We start from the raw sequence: 25,144 nt of genomic DNA, 5'->3' as shown, positions 1-25,144 counted from the left end.
TAGAATAAAATGTATTTTATTGTCGATCTGAACAATGAGATTTAAGCTTTAATTCTGATGCAGACGTGTATAAAACATAAATGTATACATAATACTGTATACATATATTTACAGCATAGAAGATAATAAATAATTGTGTAAGAAAGATGTTTTTAAATTAGGAAAATAGGCTGAGGGCACGGGAGTTTTGCCCCGTGGCGGTGGGACCTCTTGACTTGAGAAGGAGGGGAAAAAAAATAAAAATCAGGAATGACGCCTTGAACTATCAAGATGATTTTGGAGCACTCATGTGAACGTGAGCTCACCTCTGGGAAGCAGACTAGAAGGAAGGACGTAGACAGGAATGTCGCCTTGCCTCCCAAAATGTTTGGGGTCCAGACCGGCAGATTCACTGCTGGTGTTGCAGGAGCACAAACTGTATTCATTTATGTTAATTGCAGACTTGAGGCGGGAGCAGGAAGACGTGAGGTCAGGAGCCACCACAGCCGCTGCAGCTTTGGACAAATCAAGGGGAAGAGAGAGAAAAAGATAGGCGTGAAGGACGTTTCCTCTGTCACAAACGAGGACATAGGCCTTATATAATTCCGCTCATTCCTGCTCTGATTCAGTCCTTTTGTGTTCCCTTCTAACGCGTATAGTCATATAGATTGCGGTTGCATTTGTTTTTTTTTGTTGGTTTTTTTAGCTTTTTCATGATTACTTTTTCTGCATGGACTGCGTGAGTCATGAAATCAGTTAGTCCACAGTTGGAAGTCCTACATCATTTCTGGAAATCCAACCTCTGATTGTTGGTTTGAGGACATTTAGGATGGCATTCTTAAGTTGTTGGCTGAAAACGCCATTATCTGCGCCATGTTTAGGTACACCGCTATTTGTGCAAAATACTTCATACATTCGGCTTCTATATTCCTGTATGGTTTCACTATCGTTTTGGGTTGTTTGTCCAATTATTCCATAATCGGGGTTTTTATGAAAGACTCATTTTATTGCATCAAATAGAGGATGCAGTTTGCATCTCACTGCATCTGGAACCATAAATCTGTGTGTTCTCGGACCCATGGGGTCCCAATCCCCTCTAATCAAATGCCATTTTATCACTGTTAAATGCATGAGAGCTTGTTGTGTTTCCATACCGTTTAAATGGTAGCTAGATTGTAGGCACGGAAATCTTCAATAAATCTTCCGTCTACCTCCGGTTTACTCACATGTTCGGTTGCATCTATCAGGTCTTTTTTAGTCCATGTGCGGCAGACTCTGATAGTTGGGGGTTGGCCATTTCCTGCCTGTGGGTTCGCGACTTCCACAAGAGGAAAAGCTTCCATCCCGTCAACTTCATACTCTGTTACAGCTAAAACTAGCCTTTTGTTCTTCTGGGGTTACTAAAACCCTTTTGAGTCGGTCAGTTCTTTAATTTTGACCTTCCTACAGTTTCATTATCTTCTTTTATTACTACTACACATACTTTTATTTATTATAGTATAGTATATCATAGTATAGTAGTATAGTTATTATAGTTATTTATTATTTAGTTATTTCTAGTGCGCGCTTCACTTAACCATACTTGCCCTTGCGTCATCTGTTTACCGGGACATTCTTTGTTTCGTCCCTTTTGCCTGTCATGAATGACTAATTTGCAGACTAGTTCAGACACGCTTGCCAAATTATCTGGATCTGGAATAAAATTATAAAGTTTTTGCCATTTCTCTATATACTTAGTGGATCCGGGGTATGTTTTTTTTTCATGTATTTAATCTTATCTTTAACAGTCATTTTTTCAGGCTTTCTGCCTGTATTTCTGATTTTATCCATTATGAAACTATGAGCTGGTGTGATGTCGGTATGAAATGCTAAGTGCCTAATCACAACCTCGATGCCAAGCTTCTACCTGAGACCTGTGTCTCAGGCGGACATCGACTGGGTGTCCTATCACAGTTGTGACTTCATTTTAGATCAATACTGAATCACGTTGGCAGTTCAAGTTCAATAATTCTCCACTTTAATAAACGTGAGGAGCTTGTGTTGGCACCGTCAGGTTTCCACTCCTTGTTTATCGGTCTGAGAATTTATTTACTACTGAACACACTCACTCACAAACCATTCATACCATTCATACAATCTGGCCAGTCGTTTACGGTCCAGGGGACCACGTTTCATGTCCAAGGGACAGTCGACTGAAATTTCCACTGAGACTTGTGTCTCACTGCAGTGAAGTTATTGGTGTGAGCCGGGTAGTTGTAACTAGCAAAAACCAACACTTATTTATGTGGAGTAGCAAATGATTGACAATATAATAAAACATGAATGACGTTACTGTGAAACTTAATAATTATGCATAATTACTTACATTTATGAGTTTCTTCTGGTCTCTGCACTTCCGTCTTCTCAGCGGGTGTGGTAGCTCCGCCATCCCCTTCGTTTCAAGTGTAGTCAGCTACCACACTCGTTTTGAAGGGGTATATACACCCCTTAGCACTTACCCCTTACCCCTGGGTTTAAGGAGACTTGGGACACCACTTGATTCTCTTGAAAGCGCAAAACCTAGGGGTAAGGGGTAGAATTGGAATTCAGCCGTACTGGAAATGACGATTGCAATATTTACCTGCTTATTCTTGTTCTCCCCTTTGTAATTTTGAATTCCAACCACTCGATGGACCATTACTGCCAACATTTGGATCACACCATAAAATTTCAACTTGGGGCAACTTAAATAGTATTATAAAGAACAACATTAAGAAAGCAGACTACCCTCACTATTTCATGGTTGGAAACACTAACAGGGATGACATGAAGGAGGTAGTTGAAATGTTCAACGATTATTTTGTAAATATTGGACCAAAACTGGAAGAAGAAATCCCAAAACAAGACACAATGGACGAATGGAATGATATTATTGATAGGAATCTCAATTCCATGTTTCTCACTGCTGTAACTAAAAAGGAGATCACTGACATTGTCAAACATTTTAAGGCAAAAACATCAACTGATTGTCATGGAATCGAAATGGAAACAATTAAAAAGGATCATCAATGAGATCACAGACCTGTTAACATATATCAGTAACTTATCTTTTCAGACTGGAATATTTCCAAGCAAAATGAAAACAGCCAAGGTGGTTCCAATTTTTAAAAAAGGAGACAAACATCAATTTACTAATTATCAACCAGTTTCCTTGTTACCTCAATTCTCTAAAATTATGGAGAAGCTATTTAACATTTTGGACAAATTTATTAACAACAATGAATTACTAGCAGGTAGTCAATATGGTTACAGAGCCAACATTTCAACTTCTATGGCACTAATTGAAATCACGGAGGAAATCACAACTGCTATAGACAACAGAAGATGTGCAGCTGCAGTATTTATGGATCTGACAAAAGCTTTCGATACAATTAATCGCAATATTTTAACAACAAAATTAGGTATGAAAAGGTATGGAATCAGAGGATTAGTTTTGAATTGGGTTAAAAGCTATCTAGCAAACAGGAAGCAATTTGTAAAACTAAGAGAATACACATCTGGAGTTTAAATACTACGTGTGGAGTACCCCAGGGATCCATATTGGGACCAAAACTGTTTAATTTGTATATCAATGACATTTGTAAAGTAACAAAGGACTTAAAGTTGGTATTATTTGCGGATGATACCACTGCCTTTTGATCTGGGGAAAGCACACAAGAACTCATTAAAAAGGTCAAGGATGAAATGGTCATATTAAAATCTTGGTTTGACAAGAACAGATTATCTCTGAATTTAAGTAAAACTAAAATAATGCTGTTTGGAAATAGCAGAAAGGATACGTACAATCAAATACAAATAAACGGAGTGGATACTGAAAGAGTGAAAGAAGACATTTCCGGGGATCATAATAGATGAAAAAATGAGTTGGAAATCTCATATTAAATATATACAACAAAAGGTGGCAAGAAATACTTCAATATTGAATAAAGCAAAACATGTTTTTGATCAAAAATCACTCCACACTCTTTACTGTTCTAGTATTAGCATATTTAATGTATTGTGTGGAGATATGGGTAATCATTACAAAAGCAATCTTCACTCACTCACTGTACTGCAAAAAAGATCTGTGAGGATCATTCATAATGCCAAGTATAGAGAACATACAAACCTCTTATTTTTAAAATCACAGATATTAAAATTTGCAGATTTAGTATTCTTTCAAACCGCTAGAATAATGCATAAAGTTAATAATAACTCGTTACCCAAAAACCTCATACAGTATTTCTCTATCAGAGAGGAGAAATACGATCTTAGAGGAAAATTAAACTTAAAACATTTACACTAGGTCCCCAACTTACGAACACAATTGGTTCTTATGTCGAATCATCCTTAAGTAGGGGAAAAGGTAATATTACCAATGATATAGGTACTACATGTACGTGTATACATATACAGTATATGTGTATGTATGTAAATATGAGTTTGGATGCAGCAGTAATATTAAACGAGGATAATTAATGAAAAAAACAATAATAAAAGTGATATAATAATACGTAATAAATGTTATTTACCTTTGAAGAGGAGTGGCCGAGCATATGTCGTTGTGGTGGAGTTGGAGGAGGAGTTATTGAAAAAAAGGACAAATCATTGTCGTTGTTAGACTCTTCTAAAAGAGGTAGTGTTCTGTGGGTGGTGTAGAATTAAGCAGGCTTATTAACTCTTCATAAACTTTAATCACACGCTCTGTCGGGGTTGTATAATTTAGCTTTATCTCCCCAGCGTCTAACTCTTCCTCTGTTGGTCTCATTAGCAGTGTCACAGTGCCCTCTACTGGTCAAGCATGTACAGTAGCAGTATAAATGCTGATTGAGCGACTACAAGGCAAAATAAAATAAAATATAGACCAGTCGGCTTGTGTTCGTATCCGCGAATGTTCGCTAGTCGGGTGTTCGTAAGTTGGGGACCTAGTGTATATGCGAGAACTACGCTGAAAACCCACAGCATTTCTGATATATTAGGGCTGGGCGATAATATATATATTTTTAAAATATCGATATTTACCTGAAGCACGATATCAAAACCAACCCTATTGTTGATATCAATATAGACTGGATTTGCACTGTATCTCCCTCATCCCTTCATGCAGGAGGAGGGAGGAGGGGCGGAGCAGAATAAGCGGTAGCTCAGTAATGTGCAGGTACTTCGATTTCAGAGCATAAAGAAGTATTTTTTACCACCTTACAACTTGGCACAAACTCCAATACGAGGAATGTGTGAAGCTGAGCGCTGTCTGCCGTGCTCCTGTTGCGTTCCTCATGAAAGGAAAAGCAAAGTGGTGTGCTATTATAAAGAGGTGACCCATCACATTGCCAAGATACGGTCCCTGTTGCAACAGTGGAAAAAATGGATTTAATACTAGCGATGTCCAGCGAGCTTCGCAGTCAATTATTTAGCACGACAAGCTCCACCACAAATGTACAAGGACGTTAGACAGACAGTTGCTAAGCTTGATGCAGTTGGCAGGTTGGTGTTCCTGGCACAAAATAAGGACATGCTTGTGTCTTCTAGAAATGTTTACATAAAAAAAATACTACTGTTCAATGAAACTATTTTTGAGTTGCTGACATATATAAAAAAGATCCTCTTAAACCGCACTCCTTGATATTTTGTTCTTTTGTTATTAGCTGAGGATTTGAGCATAGCTAAAGGTATGTTATAAAAAAAGATTATATTTGACTTTTTAAAAAATCTTTATTTCAAAAAGAGAATGGCCTACTTTCTTTTAGAGCAGGGGTGGGCAATTATTTTTTCCCTGGGGCCGCATAAGAAACACAAAATGTTGTGGAGGGCCGGCCAAAAAAGGCTGAACTATAATTATATATAATATTTATTGTATTTCTTTATTTAAAAAAAATAAACAAACAAAAAACAGTAACTAGCATTGTTTTGACAAGCGGGCAAGACTATATGTAAAGTTATGCAATTAAAAAGTGACATTGCCTTCCAAAATTTTTTAATTTATTCACACAAATTTCTCAAAACAATGGTAGACAAAATGTTAACATTTTTTTTTACTATTTGTGACTCATATTAGTGAACATTTGCAGTCACATTCACTCCAAAACACATTTGAGTTTCATATGCTGTTGGAAAGTTATGTAAAAGGTTCTGATCATTTTAAAGACATCTCAAAATTGTCTTTGTGCTCCAAACATTAAGCAAGAAACAACATATTGAACTGTCACTGAACTGTGATTTTGAGAAAAAGGCTTCCAGATAGTGTCCAAGTTCACTGCTATCTGGTGCCTTAACATGCCTACATTTGTGGTCTAATCACCTCATTTGGTGTGTTCTTTTTCCTTGTTCAGTGAGAGAAATCTAATCTCTCCTGGGCTTTAACGACTGCATCAAAGTCAGGTTGAATGTCTGAAGTGGAGATGCGAAGCACAGCTGACAGATGATCATCTGGCAGCGATCATCTGGCAGCTGTGCTTCGCATCTCCACCAGTGAGAGAGGATCTATTTCTGTATTTTGTAAATTTCATCAATGAAAATGCTTGTTCGCAAATGTAGATAGAGCCAAAGAGAACAAACATCTTCTGCGCATGTTTCCTAATGTTAGGAAAGTTCTCCTCCTTGAGAGAAGAGTAGAAATCCAGCAGAGATCCTGACTTAAAGTGCTCTGCCAGTACTGCATCAGACTGTAGGTCAATGAGTTCCAGCTGAACATCACTGGATGCATCATCCACACTGCAGGTAAAGGGATAGGAAATCATGTGCATTTCACCTTCCATTGTTCTGAGATCCTCAAAGCGCCTTGAAAACTCACCATGCAATGCTCCTAACATGGCTGAGTACCTGCACAGGTGATCAGCTGATGGTGTGACTTCTTTCAGGGTTTGCATGGAGTGAGAGTGTTGCTCTCCAGTTGTCTTGAAAGAAACTATCTTTCTCATGAAAGCCTTCACTACGCTATGCATTTCATGTACAAAAAGGCCCTTGCCTTGCAGCTTGGTGTTCAGTTCGTTCATCAGGGCAGTCTCATCAACAGCAAATGCAAAATCTGCCGTCCAGTCTGAAAGTCTGAAAGCTCTAGGATGTCTTTGCCTTTCGTTTCACAAAACTCTCGAATCTGTCCTTTCAGGCCCAATACTCTTTTTAGCATTTTGCCCAGGCTGAGCCATCTGACTGAAGTGTGGTAGCCAATGTCACTATGCTCAGTCTCATGCTCCTCCAGAAGTGTGACGAACTGTCTGTGATTCAGTGCCCGTGCCCTAATGAAGTTTACTATTTTAGTAACAACATCAATAACATGGTTCATTTTTAGCACTGATTTGCACAACACATGTTGGTGTATAATGCAATGTAAAAATACCAATTTCGGATCAGGGTAAATTTCACTAATTTTATCCTGCATATGCACGCAAATTAATCTACAAAAGCACCATCATGTAGTCCATCAGACCCAAGAAAACACAGTTTGTTCCTATGCACAATGTGAATTTAAGAAATAAAAGTTATCTAAAAAAATTAAACTAATCTGTTGCTCATTATTTAGTGCAATGTTTTATTTTCTGTTGTGTATTTATAATTGCTCTTTACCCAAGCAAAAATATTTTTTTTCCAATGACATTGAAAAAAAATTTCAGTAGAATACTCAATTACTAAAATATTCGATAGCTGCAGCGCTAACCTGGAATGTCAGGAAGCAGAGACATGCGAACACACACCTGCTGGTCCTTGTTGGAGAGCTGCTGATGAGCATTGTGTATGTCCTTGCGAGCACACTCAAGGTTGGCTGAGGTCTCCTGGACGACGTTCTCCTGGGCCACCAGCGCCATGTCTGGGCCTTGTTCTTGTCCCGAACAGCTCGCAACTCACCCTGAAACTTCTTGATGATCTCAACGCTCTGAGAAGAGACGCACAACTCCATGTCACTATGCTGTAGCCATCATCACTGACATACTGAAACTAAGCTTAAGGTTTAATTTATTTTGAACATGTATACAGTTTACATTGAAATGCTTCATGCTGCAATTCACAATTCCACATGTCTGAAAAGGAGTAGGAAGAAGCAAAACTTATTTAATCCTACCCCCTTTCCGTTTCACATCAATTGTCAATACATTTGTTCACTTCCTGTAATCAAGATGTACTAATTCACTATTTACATTATTCTTCCATAAAATAAAAGGAATTGTTTGTAAACAAAAACAAAAACAAGAAAGTTTTTTTCTCTTTCCCGTGTTGTTTTCCGGATCTATACCATTCTCCAATCCAATCGTTTGTGTTCTGGATAGCTAAGATTTCCACTTCCATGTATTCCTGTCATTCCGTCTTTCATATTGTACTGTGAAAGTCATTGAATGTAGATACATGGGTTCCTCATTCCAGTACGTCTTGTTGAGCAGGCCCTTACAATGTGGTAGTGGACTGGGTGGACTGGATGGAAAAAGTCCTTTGTGCTAATAGATGGTAATCACATGAGGCGTGGATGTTGAGAGTGGCATGGGACCTTTATCTCAGCCATAGGAATTATGTAAATTTTGGGACACATCATCAGTAGTGTACCTCTGAATAAGTGGGTGTTTCGGCCTTTCAACACTAGACACCCTCATCAAAGGCAGCCAACTACACTGTGATCAAGCCTGAGCTCTGTGTCCCATGCCCAATCATGAGTAAAGTAGTGCCTGGAAAGTGGAGGGAGATGGGCAGCAAGGTCCCGACGTGGGATAAAAAGGGCAGGAAGGTACAGATGTATCAATGTGCTTGTTCTTCTCCAGGTAGGTGGACAGTCTGTGCTATCACGCTGAAAAAGATTTTGCCTTCCTCAGCCTGTCGCCCGAGGTCAGCTGGGATAGGCTCCAGCATGCCCCCACGACCCAATGAGGAGAAGCGGTATAGCAAATGGATGGATGGATGGATGGATGAATCAACATTTTCAAGTATGTCTGAAATATGCCCATTTTTACAGCATTTTAAGTGCGGTCCTTGGACCCCTGCATTAGACGAGAGGAATATCCAATAAAATAGCTGTATCAAAAATCTTTCAATAATAAGAAACAAACACCTGCTGAGCGTAATTCAGCTGTCTGGACAGATCCTCTTCAGTTTTTTGAAGTTTCACCTCCAGGGCTTGTTTTTCATCCTGAAACCGAGAAGTTGTGCCCACTTTAGTTAGTCATTGTAAAAACACCTTTTTAAACAGAACCTGATGCAGTGGACTGGCTTTTAGCTGTTTTTTGTCTGTGCCTTGCCAAAAGAGGCCAACCATTGCCATCTGCTGCCCCCTTATTGTTGCCGACTGCACAAACTGTGACTTGCAAAAATATACAATACACACTTTTTGAGAGCACTGACCTTGAGAGAAGACAGACTCTGCCAGATAGTCCTTGGTTTGTTTGTCAGAGCCCTGAGTAAGCCTCAGTGATAGGTAATTCAGGTGTCTGAAGAAATTTGTCTCCACCGCAAAGTGGGCAAGGCCTTCAAGTGAGGCAGAGTCACATGACAGGAGCAGCTGGAACCTGCTGGAGCCCAACAACACAACATTTTCTGGTGTTCAATGTGCATGCCATGTATTTTTATTAGAAGGACAAACAAAATGCATCTTAAAATTCATATTAGAAGGAAGAGGATACCGTATTTTTATTTTAGGGCTGTCAATCAATTAAAATATTTAACTAAATATTTACGTACTTATGTTGAACAACACAAGCCATAAGTATTATAATGATAACAATAGAGCACTATTGTTAAAGGGATAGTTCGGATTTTTGACATGAAATTGTATGCATCCCCGTCAGCAGTGGACTATATCAACAATGACTTAAAACACCGTCCCCATTTGGTCCCACGAGTCCAGTTCTGGTCGGATTTCTGTGACGGGGAACATAGTTCTGCTTAGTTGCTGGGTCATGTACAGTGGTATGAAAAAGTATCTGAACCTTTTGGAATTTCTCACATTTCTGCATAAAATCACCATCAAATGTGATCTGATCTTTGTCAAAATCACACAGATGAAAAAACTGTGTCTGCTTTAACTAAAACCACCCAAACATTTCTAGGTTTTTATATTTTAATGAGGATAGCATGCAAACAATGACAGAGGGGGGAGGAATAAGTAACTGAACCCTCTGCCTAAGGAGACTTAAAGAGCAATTGAAACCAATTTTTACCAAACAATTCAAGTCAGGTGTGTGCCCAATCACTGATGAGTGGTTTAAAGCTGCCCTGAACACTACAAAACACACAGAATTGGTAAGAATTGTCTTGATAAGAAGCATTGTCTGATGTGCACCATGGCTCGCTCAAAAGAGCTGTCTGAAGACCTGCGATCAAGAATTGTCGATTTGTATAAAGCTGGGAAAGGATACAAAACCATCTCTAAAAGTCTGGATGTTCATCAATCGACAGTCAGAGAAGTTCTCTACAAATGGAGAGAGTTTGGCACTGTTGCTTCTCTCCCAAGGAGTGGCCGTCCACCAAAGATGACGCCAAGAGCTCAGCGCAGAATCCTCAGAGAGGTAAAAAAGAACCCTAGAGTGTCTGCTAAAGACTTACAGAAATCACTGGTACAGTCCGATATCTCTGTGCACACATCAACTATATGTAAAACAATGGCCAAGAATGGTGTTCATGGGAGGACTCCACGGATGAAGCCACTGCGGTCTAAAAAAACATTGTTGCTCGTTCAATGTTTGCAAAAAGGTACTTGGACACTCCACAGAAGTTTTGGCAAAATATTTTGTGGACTGATGAAACCAAAGTTGAATTGTTTGGGAGGAACACACAACGTAATGTGTGGAGGAAAAATGGAACAGCTCACCAACATCAACACCTCATCCCCACCATGAAGCATGGTGGAGGGTGCATCATGGTTAGGGGCTGTTTTGCTGCCTCAGGGCCTGGACAACTTGCAATCATTGATGGAAAAATGAATTCAAAAGTTTATCAGGATGTTTTGCAGGAAAACCTGAGGCCGTCTGTCAGACAGTGGAAGCTAAAAAGAGGATGGATGCTGCAACAAGACAATGATCCAAAACACAGAAGTAAATCAACTTCAGAATGGTTTCAGAAGAACAAAATACACGTTCTGGAGTGGCCAAGTCAAAGTCCACACTTGAACCCCATTGAGATGCTGTGGCATGACCTCAGGACAGCGATTCATGCCAGACATCCCAGGAATCTGACTGAACTACAGCAGTTTTGTAGAAAAGAATGGGCCAAGGTTAGTCCTGATCGATGTGCCAGACTGATCTGCAGCTACAGGAAGTGTCTGGTTGAAGTTATTGCTGCCAAAGGGGGGGCCACAAAATATTAAATGTGAGGGTTCAGTTACTTATTCCTCCCCCTTCTGTCATTGTTTGCATGCCATCCTCATTAAAATATGAAAACCTAGAAATGTTTGGGTGGTTTTAGTTAAAGCAGACAGAGTTTTTTCATCTGTGTGATTTTGACAAAGATCAGATCACATTTGATGGTGATTTTATGCAGAAATGTGAGAAATTCCAAAAGGTTCAGATACTTTTTCATACCACTGTAAGTAAGGAGTTTGGCTTCTCCAAACAATACATTTGCTTCATAAAAATTGCCTCAAAAAAAAAAAAAATCAGACCTCACAAATTGCTCTGCGTTATATTTGTCTCGCGCCGTGTCCCTGCGGACTGTCTCCTCTCCATTCGTGTGTATGTGATGAGGACACTCGCATCTTTGTATTGTACTTTATTTATCCCGCAGGGAAATTCACTTCATCCGCGATGGAGCACCGCGGCCATCTTGATGTGAGTGTCTTCATCTCATACACACAAATGGAGAGGTGACAGCACGGAGGGATACGGCGGGACACAAATATTACGCGGACCAATTTGTGAGGTCTGATTTTTTTTTTTTTAGGCATTTTTATGATTCAAATGTATTACTCATTTGAATGCATATTGTTGTGAGAAGCCAAACTCCTTACTTAAATGACCCAGCAACTAAGCAGAACTACGTTCCCCGTCACGGAATATCCGACCAGAACTGGACCAAATGTGGGGGTAAGTCACTGTTGATATAGTCCACTGCTGATGGGGATGTCATACAACTTCATGTCGAAAAATCCAAACTATCTAGTTAAGTTGCATTGGGGAAAAAAAAAAAAAGTTAGCCTCTATGAACGTGATAGCCACTTGTAGCTGGCCCGTGGGACAAAAACAAGCTCGCTTGCTCCCGCAGAGCAGCAGTGAGAGCTGCCACAAAGTGTAATGAAACTGAAGCGTGAGCTATCACACATGCTGGCATAGATGGACTTAGCAAGCTGTCATCAATTGACTACACATTTTTCATTCTCTCCAATAAGAAACAAAGTGAAAGCCAACACACGGTCGTATACGTTTATCTGCTCATAACATGCGCAGGTGACAACAGGGTTGACAGGCGATTCCGGTGCATGTTTATCAAAATAAAGTGCAGTGAAACATTTTTATGATATTGTTTTCAAACTAATTGTGGTTAATATGTGCGTAAATAAGCTATCTATCTAGCTATCATATACAGTATATCCAGTCATACAATATTACAATAATTCAAGTTTTAAAAAAAATCATTTCTAAGGTGTGGAGGCTTTTGTTTTGTAATGGCACAACGATCAATTACATGTAGCGGAAACCCTGCAGTATATCTTCTCAAGTGACAATACTGTTGAAATTAAACTAGCCATCATGTCTTCTCCTGCATTCATTCTACAGCAGGGGTCACCAACGTTTTTTTTCTCGTGAGAGCTACTTTTACAAAATGAAAATGGCCAAGAGCTACTCGTTTTTGTACATTTATTTTCATAGCTTATTTCAATCCAAACAAACCGAATATGATTGTTTCGCCAGAACATTAACAAAATGCTGGTATCCACAACTCACATTTTGTATTTCAGAATGTATTTCTTTCTAGCGTTCACACATTATTAACTGAAAACCTGAATGAAAGCGGGTTTGTGGGCACCTCATGTGGTCATGTATGGCATATTGGTGACCCCCGTTCTATTCTATTCTACGAATCTGCGGGGGCAGAGACAAGTGGTGTCAATTTTGTTTTGTCATGCAAATATTCACAAAGGTCCGGGTGTTTTCTTGGGCTTTAAAGTTGTCACCACTTATCTCAGCTGATAAATATGTCAATTTATGGTTAATTCGACGTTTAATGTCAGCAGCAGTCCTACCTTTCTCCGCAGTCTCTGCACCTGGCGTTAACTTGGACAACTTCCTGAACAGTTTCTCCATCCTCACCTTCGCTTTCAACCGCCGATGAAACTGATTTTCTTCTTCTATTCGGGTTTCCTCCTCTTTCGGTGTCGCTGGCAAACAGGCTTTTACTGCGCAATGCTGCAATCTGCTGGTATGGAGTGTGAGTGAAAATTGGCTGCCGTATCGTGTGTGTGTTACAGCTACCTTGTATATGTTTAAAAATTAACGTTTCCTGTCCAAAAACACAGCTTTGAACTTGAACAACGCACTAAAATAGTCCTCTTTCAACATTTATAACGTATATAGTAATCATCACAACAACTTGAATGATTACAACATCTTACAATTGACCCAAAGATGAAAGAGGAAGATGAAAATAGCAGACATTTTTTGACCATAGCAAATCTCCTAAGTGACCGTGAGCGGGTGATCACATGACCTCCATTTACCTATATGGCTGGCCTACTCACCATTTATCTGCCCGACTCACCAAGTTGTTTCTAAAAGTCAGAGGTCAAGGATGAACACGTTCTGATCCATGAACAGCACATGCATGCAAGTGGCATAAAGTGGACAGAACCAATGTAGCCAAAAGTAAGTACACTCCTCACATTTCTGAAAATATTTCTAATATAATTTCATGGGACAACACTGAAGAAACAACACTTTGCTACAATGTAAAGTAGTCTATGTACAGCTTGGATAATAGTGCAAATTTACTGTCCCCTGAAAACAACTCAACACACAACCATTAATGTCTGAACAGCTGGCAACAAAACTGAGAACACCCCTCATGAAAATGTTCAAATTGTGCAAAAAGTGTCAGTATTTAGTGTGAAAATCATTATTTTCTAAAACTGTGTTAAAACTCTCTCGGGCATGGAGTTAATTAGAGCTTCACAGGTTGCCTCTCAAATCCTCTTTCACACGTCCACGACAACATTATCGAGCTGGTGAATGTTAGAGACATTCCTCCTCCACCTTCCGTTTGAGGATGCTCTATAAGGTTTAGGTCCATCACATTTACCCTCAGCTTCTTTAGTAATGAAGTGGTCATCTTGGAGATGTGTTGGAATACTGCCCTGTGGCCCAGTTTACAAAGGGAGTGCATCATGCTCTGCTTTAGTACTTCACAGTACATGATGGCATTCATGCTTCTCTCAGTGAACTGTGCTCCCCAGTGCTGCCAGCACTCATGCAGTACCATATCATGCCACTCCCGCCACCATGCTTGACTGTAGACTAGACACACTTTTCTTTGTAATCCACACACGCTTGACACTATCTGAACCAAATAAGTTTATCTTAGTTTCATCAGACCACAGGACATGGTTCCAGGTATCCGTGTCCTTAGTCTGATTGTTTTCAGGCAATTGTTTGCAGGCTTTCTTGTGCATCATCTTTAGAAGAGGCTTCCTTCTGAGATGAGAGCCATGTAGACCAATTTGATGCAGAGTGCTGCCAGGGGCGGACCTACCATTAAGGCAAAGTAGGCAATTGCCCTAGGCCCCCAACCAGTAGGGGGCACCCAACCAGCTGCCCCCGCCAGACAACCAGAACGGGCCAGGGCAACCACTGCCAGCAGAACCCATATAAATTTATGTATAATTATGTTAGCATACCAAACAAATAACAGAACAAAAAAGAAAGCCATCTGAAACCTAAATTCATATAACTTATTACTCCCCCACACTATAATGGATTGTTGCATGATGATGGCGGTAATGCGCCTTTGTGAGAAGCTAAGTGTGAACCTACTTCAAATGAAGCAAATTTACCAGAGTGGGTTTGAGAAGAAGAAACAGCGAGGGGACGCCAAAAAATATATCGCCTCATTGTTGAAAGTCTCAAGATTCTTTATGGTGTCGATGGTGTCGGTGCTGACAACCGCGGACTGTGAGCCGAGTTCCATATGCATGATAGTCACATCTTTTGTCGCTTCCATTTTTGAATTACTGCACCAATAGTGGTCTCTTTCTCGCCACCTTCTTCTTTATGGAGCAGTATTTGTGCTGCCCCCTCCTGGCAATCATGTTTTCTTAAAGCTTGTTATGTCACTTGTTTGTGAGTTTGACATTTTCACCAATGGGCTTCTGCTGCTTAGGAGTGAGAGGCCAGAGTCATAACTTTGTTTCCAAATAATTTAAGAAATTGAGGGTGTCCCAAAAAATGTATACACACTTTAAATAATCGTAAAGTAGGTGTTTATTATAATTCGTTCAATTTTCAAAACATACAGCAATAGAATTTAGAAACATCTTGTTTTGTCACCGCCTCTTCTAATAGCAGATAGCTGCTGGAGGCATAAAATGATGCAAAAGATTTAGGTTCAGCTAGAGACAACGCACGCGAGTTCGTGGGAGAGTTGGTGGAATAATCCAGCGTCTCACAGCTGACAGCACCAGGCATAAGTAGACGGGTCATGGTAGGAGCCAGGTGCGTCCCGCAGCTGCGCCTCCAGCCGGGAGTAGGGAATCTAAAAAAAAACGAAAAACAAAGAGAAGGCAGAAAAGCAGAACAAGGAAACATGAATGTGACAACAGGGACATTCTCCTTCAGGATTTTTTGGGAGACAGCAGACTTCATGGTTTCATTTATCACAGCAAGTCTTCCAGGTCCTGAAGCAGCAAAACAGTCCCAGTCCATCATACTACCACCACCATATTTTACTGTTGGTATGATGCTCTTCCGTCCTTGAACACACATCACATGTGTGATGCAGATTGAGGCTTATATGTGTGACTTTCTCCGACGCTGCACACAGACGTGTATTTTCTATTCTTCCTTTCACCAAGTACTTGTTCACAAATGTTAATGCTGTGCATAAATGGACAGAGGTGAGCTTTACCAATGTTAGCTCTGTGCTGCTGTGCATTTTTGCTTGCTGCATAATCTCATGCTATATGTGCTCATATGTCCATTTGGTTCATTAATAAGCCTCGTATTGAATTAATTTAAATTGAATTAACTACACAAAAGGTACAACGAGTGACAAGAAAAACAATAATACTTTAAAAAAACAAAAAAAAACAAGCCAAGACTCAAGTCAAGACAAGACAGGTCGAGTCAAGTCCCAAGTCATAGGCTTGAAATTTTTGAGTCCTTACAAGTCATAAGCACTGTTTAATGTCTACCAAATAAAATGCTATTTTAACAATGTAACAATCTATTAAATTTGACAAGTACAATATATGCATTTTGAATAGTTTTATTTTTTTTAAATAAAATGACACCAGTGTGACAAGACTTAGTCACAGAAAAAGAATACTGATATTGCTTTCAGGATTTAGTCAGTGCGCAGAAATGTAATCCACACATTCGTTGTTTGTTCTTAAACCTGACTGGATGTTAATAGATGCATTCAATAGGAAATGATGTTACTTTGCTGGAAATTGCATGATAGCGACCATTTAAGTTGACTAAAGTCCGAGTCAAGTCTGCAGTTATTGATGTCAAAGTCCGAGTCGAGTTGCAAGTCTTTGTTGATTGTCAAGCTCAATCCAAAGTCTTCAAAATTCTGACTTGAGTCTGACTCAAGTCCAAGTCACGTGCCAACTTATAGTTTCTTTGACATCCTCACGTGTGTACTTTTTTTTGTTCACATTTTCTTCACGAGTTAATGTGCTCGGTGAAGGCAAACCCTTCTTGGCTTCTAATTTTGACCCATGTGTCATCCATTTTGGATCCAAAACAAAAAAAAAGAAAGGATAAGAAGAATTTAAGAATTTCCGGCGAAGAAATGATCACAAGTGTGACCTGGACCCTCACCGAGGCGGTGCAATAATTGGCAGGGTCGCAGGCCAGTGACACCAGGTCCTTGAAGGGATCCTTGTCCAGGTAGGGAGGGTATCTGATGGCTCCACGGGGGCAGTAGTACGAGGATGGGAAAAGGAGCAATGTGCGATGTGACAGACCTGAACCACCGAGAGGACGAAGACATGTAACAAGACATCTTGTAACAGAAACTGCTGATCAATATGTGCTTTCACTTTTAAGTCCTCAAATACCGGAAAACTTCCAATGACGCCAGAACGCGCTGCTACATTTGTAAAATATTTCGCCAAGAGGGTTTGGAATGTCGCCAGATTTAGCGACAAAGTTGCCAAGATGGCAAAACTGAGTTATGCTGCGGTAATGCATGTGTGCCCCGCAAATCTAACAGGCGAGGGGCTATTGCGTTAGTCGGCTACACTGTGCGTTCGCCAGTGTTCATCAGTCCACTCCATAGCTGTAAATCAAGGGGAAACACTGAAATATCATGGCAAAATAACAATTTAATTAAATGTTTTATGGGATAAATGTAAGTCACTGATAAGTTGTACTACACTCTCTAGACTTTGTAATATTTATTACCAAAGATGCCTCAAATGTTTGTTAATTCAACAAAAAATGCAGAGAAACAAACTAAAAGCAAAAATAGGTTCAACGGTACAGAATAATTTAAGACCAGATGCAAAACAATGTACATTCAGTTTGTGTCGTACATTATAGCGATCTAATTTATCTTACTATGTAGTGTAAAACTAAGACATGAACAACATCACATTAAAAGCACAAAATTAATGCCGACCCACCATCCACCAGAGAGATTATTACATCGCTGTTTGACAGGTGTGGTAAAAGGCAGTGTGCTAGCATGAATTAACTTGAGACAAATGTGCACATTAGCACTCAATAAGTCATCAAAACTTACCTTTATGCATTCCCACATAGTATCAGCATTTGAGACCAAATATGAGGTGAAAGAAAAATGCTAAAAATACAGCAGCAGTAGAGCAAAAGTTAGCACACGCACAATGGACATGCGTCAAGTGAGACGGATGTAACAGAGAGAATCCGGACACTTTTCAAAATAAAACATCATGGAAATAATTTTTTTCTTTTTGTGAGGCCCGGTACCAAATGACCTGCGGCCTGGCACCGGGCCCGGGGGTTGGGGATCACTGCTTTAACCAGCAATGGTTGTGGACATCTGGGGGCCCTAAGCAGGATTTGGCTTGCAGGCCCTGTGGCTAGTTAACAACTGATGATGTCAGTCAGAATGTTTACATGCACTTAATACAGTCAAATTCCCAAAATTGTTTGGTCACTCCATTTTTCATGCTTCTATGTGCAGGGCCTGCTAGTGTGCTTGGTCGTGTATAGCAGTGATTCCCAACCACTTTATAGTGACAGGTAGAACAATTAAATGCTTTTTTGGATTGCAGAAGATACATAATTAATCTGTGTATGCACTTGTTGCCATTCATACAACATTGTTGTTTGGTAATGTGCCGTGACATTTTTATCATGTAAAATGTATAGGGAGAAACACCTCTACCTTTTTTTTGGTTTTGCATTGCCTTCTTCACCACCATATATCATATATATTGCCATTTAATACTTGAGTAAATGCATATTTATTGCTACTAAGATACAGGTTCCACCCTGATTTAATTTGTGCTACTGGCTACTAAGGAAAAGCAACATAATAAACACAAAGCAGAGTTGTTTACACATCAGAGTCTGCAGTATATTACATTACATTACACTATAGCAGCATCACTTCAACCATGACCACTAATGATGATGCTCAGACACTGCTCTCTTGTCCAAGTGGACATTACAAAGACAGAAGAAATCTAAATATGATCAGTCGAATCACATGATTGTGAGGTTTAGCGGCCTGCAGACGAGACCACATTAATGTTTGTGTTTCCTACAGCGTCATACGTGATTCGCCATCAGGAGACCACCATCTTCCTCTCCTTCCCTCTCAAAGATGGGAGTCATGGGAGTAGAAAAATGGCGGCAGTGAGCAGACAAACGCCGATTGGCTGAGCAGGGAGGTGGCATGGCAGAGGAAGAAGAGAGGAAGACAGGTGAGGGGAAAAGTGGCATGTGTGACACTTTTGGCCTCATCGCTAAGGAAACGGGCACATTTGAGCATGCTGGTGACAGCGGTACATCATGAGTCTGGTGAGCATTGGCCATACACAAGGTTTCCAACAAGTGTGCAGTTTGAACAGTGGGAACAGTGACTACACGAAGACGCTCCACAGCTGATATTCGGGAGGATGAGTGCATGTGACTCCCTTTCCTCAGCAGTAGTGCCTTGAAGCTCTCGCTTCTTGATGATCTCTGACTTTTAATGGTTGCAAAGTTCAACGCTTGCGGTGTTGGTCGAGGTCGGTGGTCGGCTGAGGTCATCAGACAGCTTCTTCTTCCAAACACTTTCTGTTTTGACCTGAGATCAAACAGGATAAGACATTTTCACATATTTTGGATGGCGCTCCTGCAAACACCACATTCACAACATCATAGAAAAAAGAGGAAATGACGAGAATAATGTTGGGGTAGAAGTGGACATAAGAGGGTAAGTCTAAGCCTTCAGGATCATTACTCTGCCTGCTGGAATTTACTTACAGTCATATCTCAACTAGCATGCCAATCAAGCCGTTCCTTCCCATAATGCACTGCTTCATGCGGGAAAAAAGCACATGAGTGAAAGTGGTTGATGATGCTGCATGTATGCTGTGCCTGAGTGTTTCTACCTGTGGATGACAGTGAAGAGGTCCTCAGTTGTTCGTGGTCCACTTGGAGTCAAGTGACTTGCTGACTTGGCTGTAAAGATGCCAGTTGCACATACACAAGAGAAACTGTTGGTGATATCACAACGTGCATCAAAAAATGACTACGGGAACTGGCGTACCATCAGAACGTCTGCTGGCATCCATCATCTTGGCTGCACTCTCGCCTTTGTCCTGTGGCTCTTCTATAAGGAGGTCACGCAGTGATAGTGCCCCCTGCAGGTTGTCACTGGGCAGCACACTGCTAAGGGTGCAGGTTCTCTGTGCAGTCAGTGTACAGGACTTCCTCTCCCTGGTTAGCGTCTGTGATTCCACCTCTTCGTCTGAGGATGAAGACGATGATGAACAGGAAGAAGAGGAGGAGGAAATCCTAACTGATGTCATTAACAGGCATCTACTTGCAGTCTTCCTCTTCCTTCTTGATTTGTCACTTTTTGGGGCATTTTGTTGTGTTTGTCTCTGTTCCTCATCTTCTTCATTATCTAATGGTGAGAACCTCATCAACTTTCCATGACATTGTATGTCCACTTCTCGCCGACATGGTGTCCCTGCACTGGTTTGGGCTGCTACAGTGCTACAAATGTTTAACGTCTCAAAAGTGAACCATGGCTCTATGGTGCCATCAGTGGAGTGCAGAGCGTCAATGGTTGTGGAGGATGGTGAGGCCTGGCAGCTCTCATAGCTTGGCCAGGTGTCACTGTGGAACATGTTATCAGTGGGTCCAGTGGCACATTCTGTGGTATTAATGGTCCCCATGGGACCAACAGTCTGCAAAGAGCATTTACATGATTCATGTGTTTGTGCCTTTTTGGGGGATGCGAGATCTGGCTTCCTGTGTTGAATAAGAGGAGAACCAAAGGGTGACAGCGTAATAACATCAGGTCTATCTGTCATTTTGTCCACAGTGGTGCATGCGGTGAGGTTCCCTGTCACAAAATCAGATATCAGCCTCACTTTGGACTCTGGGGACGCCGTTACCTTAAGAATACTAAGATCCGGCTTCTTTGGAAGAACAGGCTTCTTCTTCAAGCTCACGGCCTCACGTGGATGCTGTGTTACATCACAGGCTGTTTTGGCATCTCCCTCCTGATGCTTTTTATGTTTTGTTATCATCTGATCAACTTGGCTTGCAGTGTGGAGATGAGTATCAACAGACTCATCCATGGACACTACTTCAGGATATAGCAATATTCCAGGTTGCTGCTGCTTTGAATCTGTGCAGGCTGGGCTACAAACAGCTGCCTCTGATTTTACATCAAGCCGTTTACTATGACTGCTGTTATCTGCATTAGCATGGCTGCTTGGCAAGAAGATAAGTTGGGTGTCAGCAAGGGTTGTACTGGCTTGGTGTGGAACTTCCTGGTTTGTAATGGAGCGAAGCTTGACGCTCTGCAAATCCTGTGATGTGATGGGTGGGCACAGGGGTAAATTTAACCCTTTCACAAAGCAGTTTGGGGCTGTACCAAGGCCTGCTGGAGGGGACCACCCATTAAGTGGGTGTGGGATAGGAGGAGGAAGAGGAGGAGAGTGGGTCTTTGCTAGCACAGCATGATGGGAGGACTGCTTGACTGCATGGGAGTAGGGAGGAGGAGGGGGTCGGGAGGCCAAGTGAAGAGGGAGAGGGGGAGGAGGTGGAAGAAGTGTAGGTAGAGTAATTAGGGGAGGTTGAGGAAGTGATGAAGCTGAGAGGGAAGGGGAACGGGATGAAGGAAAGAGAGTGGAATGAGAATGAGATGAAAGTGGGTGAAGAAGAGAATGGGATAAAGATGGGAAAGAAGGAGGAGCAGGATGTGGTGAAGATGGTAGAGGAGGGGGACAAGGAGGAAGAGAAGAAGTTTGTAGAGGAAGAGGAGGAGGAGGAGGAGGAGGAGGAAGAGCTAAAGGTGGTAGAGGAGGCGGAGTGGGAAGAAAGCGAGCAGGGGCGTGAATGTACTTGGCAGAGGAATCGGAGGAGGTACAGGATGACAGGGAGGAGGTGGAGGAAAAGGAGGAAAGGGAGAGAGATGACTTCCTCTCTGGTGGGTGGGGTTTTGACCTCTTGGGAGACAGGGGGAGGGTGGGTGCATGGGGGGAGAAGGGGAAGGCTTGAGGAAGAGAGAAGGCTCCAGGGCTTGCTGTGACGGGGGAGGAAATGGGAGTGCCTGACAGGGGGGTGTTGGACTGGCTGGAGTAACCACTAGAGGGGGAAGTGAGATGCTGAACGCTTGCCATGGAAGCAGCAGCTGGACTGGCGATGACACAAAAGCTTAGCTCCTCCTTTTTAGAGACAGGAGAACTAGGGGTGATGAAGCTGGGGGCGGGGTCGGGGCTTGATGAAGCTGCCTGGTGGTCTACACTTAATGGTTCAAAGGTCGTGACCGTGCCACTGTGAAGCCCACTCTGACGGCGTTTGGTGCGATTCCGCGGCACCCAGGGGTCATGGAAGGTCAGTGGCGATGAGGGGGAGCTGTGCTCCAGACGGGGGCCGGATGATGAACAGGATGACTTGCTGCGGCCAGTTCGGCGCCTGAGGGAGTCGCATCGCAAAGGTGGGGGAGGTGGACGCTTGGACTTGCGAAGGGAGACACTGCGACAGGAGGAAGTACTGGATGATCTGCTTCGAGTCTGAAAGGAAGATGAGGTCACGTCCTCAGAGCACACGGAGTTGGCATCAATGTTACAGGCGGAGGAGCAACCAGAGAAGACCTGGGAAACTGGCCTTGTCTCCTGGTTGATGGTGCTCCATTTGCCACCAGCTGGTATGCTCGGTTCCCCATGGTAGGAACAGTGGCTGCTGCAGAGAGACAGGGCCATTTTGCCATCCTGAAACACTGCATCTGAAATGGAGGAGGAAGGGGAGCGGTGGTGGGCTGCATCTTGAAACTGGCCATCCTGATCACTGGGGGAAGACCTCTCATATTTCTGGGGACTGCCAAGGGTGCTGAGATGTGATGGAGAGGCAGGGGAGGAAAGAGACTGAGGTATGACCCTTGTGGTGGGACCAAAGGGTAGCAAGGGCTGAAGGTCTGTAGGCAAACCCTATAGATCAAAAACAGTCTTAGTTTTCCTTTGAGATATACCAGGTGTTGATGGCTTACAAAAACTGACCTGGGAACAGGAAGAGGAGGCGCTCAGTGGTCTGTAGGAGACGCTGTTGTAGCTGGCTTCTGAGTCCAGGGAGGAGCTGGTGGCCATGCAGGGGAGACTATGGACCTCAGAGGAGGGGGTGAGGTCATGATAGGAGTGGGGATGTGGCAAGGTAAGGGACGCCATGAGACTGGATATCCCCTGCCCTTTTGGAGCTCGGATCTTCCTCGCCAGTGACTCTCTCTTCTTCCTGACTATCTCCTCTTCTTCCTGTTGGCAGAGGGAGGAGCCAAGTGGAGCGTCTGTGGAGAACTGACCAACAGGCAAGTCTGAAAAAGAACACAGGAAGAAACCTTATGGAAAAAAAGTTAAATGATTGATTTTGGTTGACAGTGTTGGAGAAAGTGAGGCCTGTACCTTGTTTTTGGATGACATCGAGAGGGGTGCTGGTTACTGTCTTGCGGCAGCTTGAGTTCCGAGAGCGGCGGACTAAGGAATCAGTGTTGGAAGCGACTTTTCGGAAGCTGGCCTGGCGATCAAAATTCTCACCTGTCACCAAGTTTCAAACACAAGTAATTATATTGAGCCTCGTCAGGTTTTGAAAATGAGCGGAAGCTCAACTTCCAAGACATTTTTGTATAATTTGAATTGAGTTGTCGAAGTTCTCGTCAAATCAATGCTCATCATGTTTGGAGTCTGAGTTCAGTCACATCAAGTCAATGTCAAAAATCCTGGTTTGACCTTCCATTTTACAAATTCACACTTTAACGTTGAGTCCCGTCCAGGCCTTGTTCCCACCTGTTATGTTGATCGGAACTATTTCGGCAGTGATGGCCTCTGCCTGCTGCCTCATCCTCTCCTCTGGGGTTGGGAGTCGGGCGGTCGCCTCCGTCTTCATTCCAGGTTCCAGTTCACAAGTGAAGGCATCCCAACAGGTGGCGAGATCAACAGGGTTGAGGATGAGTGGGGTCAAAGGTCGCGTGTTGTTGACAATAATGGTTTCCTCTTCATCCGAGGACACTGAGGACTGTGACCACATGTTGGTTTACTGAACTTGGCATGTCTAGATAAAATTCAGTCTAATTAGGGTTAGGGTCAGTCGAGTCTAGTTGAGAGATTAGAGAGAGATTAGTTGAACTCTAAATAAATTCTGTCAAGTCTGGTTTAACCTGTTGAATACATGTTTTACATATTTTTTTTAACCAGAGAGGATGTAGATTAAAGTTTAAACCTGAACTTAATTTCTGCATTAATTAGGGATGTAATGGTACCCACTTTTGACGTCCCTGGTTTACAGCGTTTCTTTTTAGGAAAATGCAAGAGTAACAGACTATGTCTAAAATTATTATTTTATTTTTAGGAAATTAAAGTTTCTTATTACCTGAAGTGCAGAATCAATAAATATTCATTTAGTCATTTTCTATGCCACTCTTGTTTTGCCTCGTCCCCTTACTCTCTGGTCTACCTTCCCGTGTATTGTGTGAGTACTTCTTACTACCTGCTAGCAGCAGCGATCTTTTGTTGGTACTTTGCAACTGCTTGGTTTTCAGCAGTAGTTTTTGTTCCTGCTCTTCCCTGCAGTGTTTTTTGTTAGTACATGTTTTTTCTTTATCCCGCTATTCCGTGTGTGCAGCGCTTTTCGTTCCATTATTTTTTTATGTAGTATTTTTCCCGTGGCTAGCCCCGGACGTTTTGTTACTTTCTTGTATTCCCTTTCATTGTTAAATTGTTACACGGATTCTGGTCTGTCTGCATCCTGGGATTCTGTTACCGGCTTAACGCCATCTGTGACAAAGTGGCATAGAAAATGGATGGATTGATGGAAATAACAACTCTACTGAACAATGCCAAACCGAAGGTTCCACACTGAAGAATCTCATTACAAATACATGTACTGTTACACCCCTAGTATTCATTTAACTTCTTGATTAATGCAGTTGAACTTGAATTCCCTTGGTTTAACATTAAGCTTAAAAGGAAAACAGCACTTTTTTTTTTTTTTTTAATTTTGCCCATCTACAATCCTTATGTGAGACATGACCACATGTCTCTTTTTTGTGCGTTCTAACGATATTAAAAACAGATAAGAGACAGCTCAAGCTGTCTTTTACTGCACGTAATGGATCCACCCATGCTGCCTACAAAGACTATTAAAACACCTCCAAAAAACTCCCAACAGCGTTTTTATGGTTTTATATACTGTACACATAGTGTGACCATGTAACAGGTACATTCATGGTGACATGTAATACTTTAAGTATTTTGTTCATTACCGGAACATTCATTCTCGGCGCATTGATTTCACATAGCGTTAAATGAACAAACTCAAGTGTC

At 41.8% G+C, this 25,144-nt stretch overlaps 1 protein-coding gene and 2 long non-coding RNA genes across 11 annotated transcripts in view; 1 reads left to right on the top strand and 2 right to left on the bottom strand.

Annotated features, from left to right (window-relative positions):
- Positions 1–22: 22 nt before the first annotated feature.
- Positions 23–13,279, bottom strand: LOC129181101 (uncharacterized). Of its 3 annotated transcripts, XR_008570368.1 has the most exons (8): positions 13,151–13,279; positions 9,319–9,485; positions 9,029–9,106; positions 7,689–7,867; positions 2,600–2,658; positions 2,345–2,538; positions 306–494; positions 23–214 (listed from the first exon to the last, which is right to left on the bottom strand). It is a non-coding gene; the product is annotated as an uncharacterized LOC129181101 (long non-coding RNA). The 3 variants fall into 3 exon arrangements; XR_008570367.1 differs by lacking the exon at positions 2,600–2,658; XR_008570369.1 differs by lacking the exon at positions 2,600–2,658 and having other exon boundaries at positions 9,319–9,482; positions 13,151–13,278.
- Positions 11,754–25,144, top strand: part of LOC129181110 (uncharacterized) — a 17,666-nt gene continuing 4,275 nt past the window's right edge. For both annotated transcript variants that reach the window (XR_008570371.1, XR_008570370.1), the window contains exons 1-2: positions 11,754–11,993; positions 18,880–19,036. This is a non-coding gene — a long non-coding RNA (uncharacterized LOC129181110). The remainder of the gene's footprint in view (positions 11,994–18,879; positions 19,037–25,144) is intronic.
- The window catches only part of LOC129181076 (NHS-like protein 1), a 21,194-nt gene continuing 13,448 nt past the window's right edge, over positions 17,399–25,144 (bottom strand). For 2 of the 6 annotated variants that reach the window (XM_054775758.1, XM_054775766.1), the window contains 6 exons: positions 23,609–23,837; positions 23,228–23,359; positions 22,832–23,139; positions 19,867–22,762; positions 19,709–19,778; positions 17,399–19,401 (listed from right to left, as the gene is read on the bottom strand). In XM_054775758.1, the coding sequence (XP_054631733.1) occupies positions 18,882–19,401; positions 19,709–19,778; positions 19,867–22,762; positions 22,832–23,139; positions 23,228–23,359; positions 23,609–23,837 (4,155 nt within the window). In that variant the 3' untranslated portion in view covers positions 17,399–18,881. Of the gene's footprint in view, positions 19,402–19,580; positions 19,634–19,708; positions 19,779–19,866; positions 22,763–22,831; positions 23,140–23,227; positions 23,360–23,608; positions 23,838–25,144 lie in introns of all 6 variants that reach the window. The other 4 variants (XM_054775801.1, XM_054775792.1, XM_054775776.1 and 1 more) reach the window with 3 other exon arrangements.

The sequence above is a fragment of the Dunckerocampus dactyliophorus genome, chromosome 1 (genome assembly GCF_027744805.1).
Source record: "Dunckerocampus dactyliophorus isolate RoL2022-P2 chromosome 1, RoL_Ddac_1.1, whole genome shotgun sequence".
Lineage (NCBI taxonomy): Eukaryota > Metazoa > Chordata > Actinopteri > Syngnathiformes > Syngnathidae > Dunckerocampus > Dunckerocampus dactyliophorus.
This window is presented reverse-complemented; position numbering and strand designations above follow the sequence as displayed.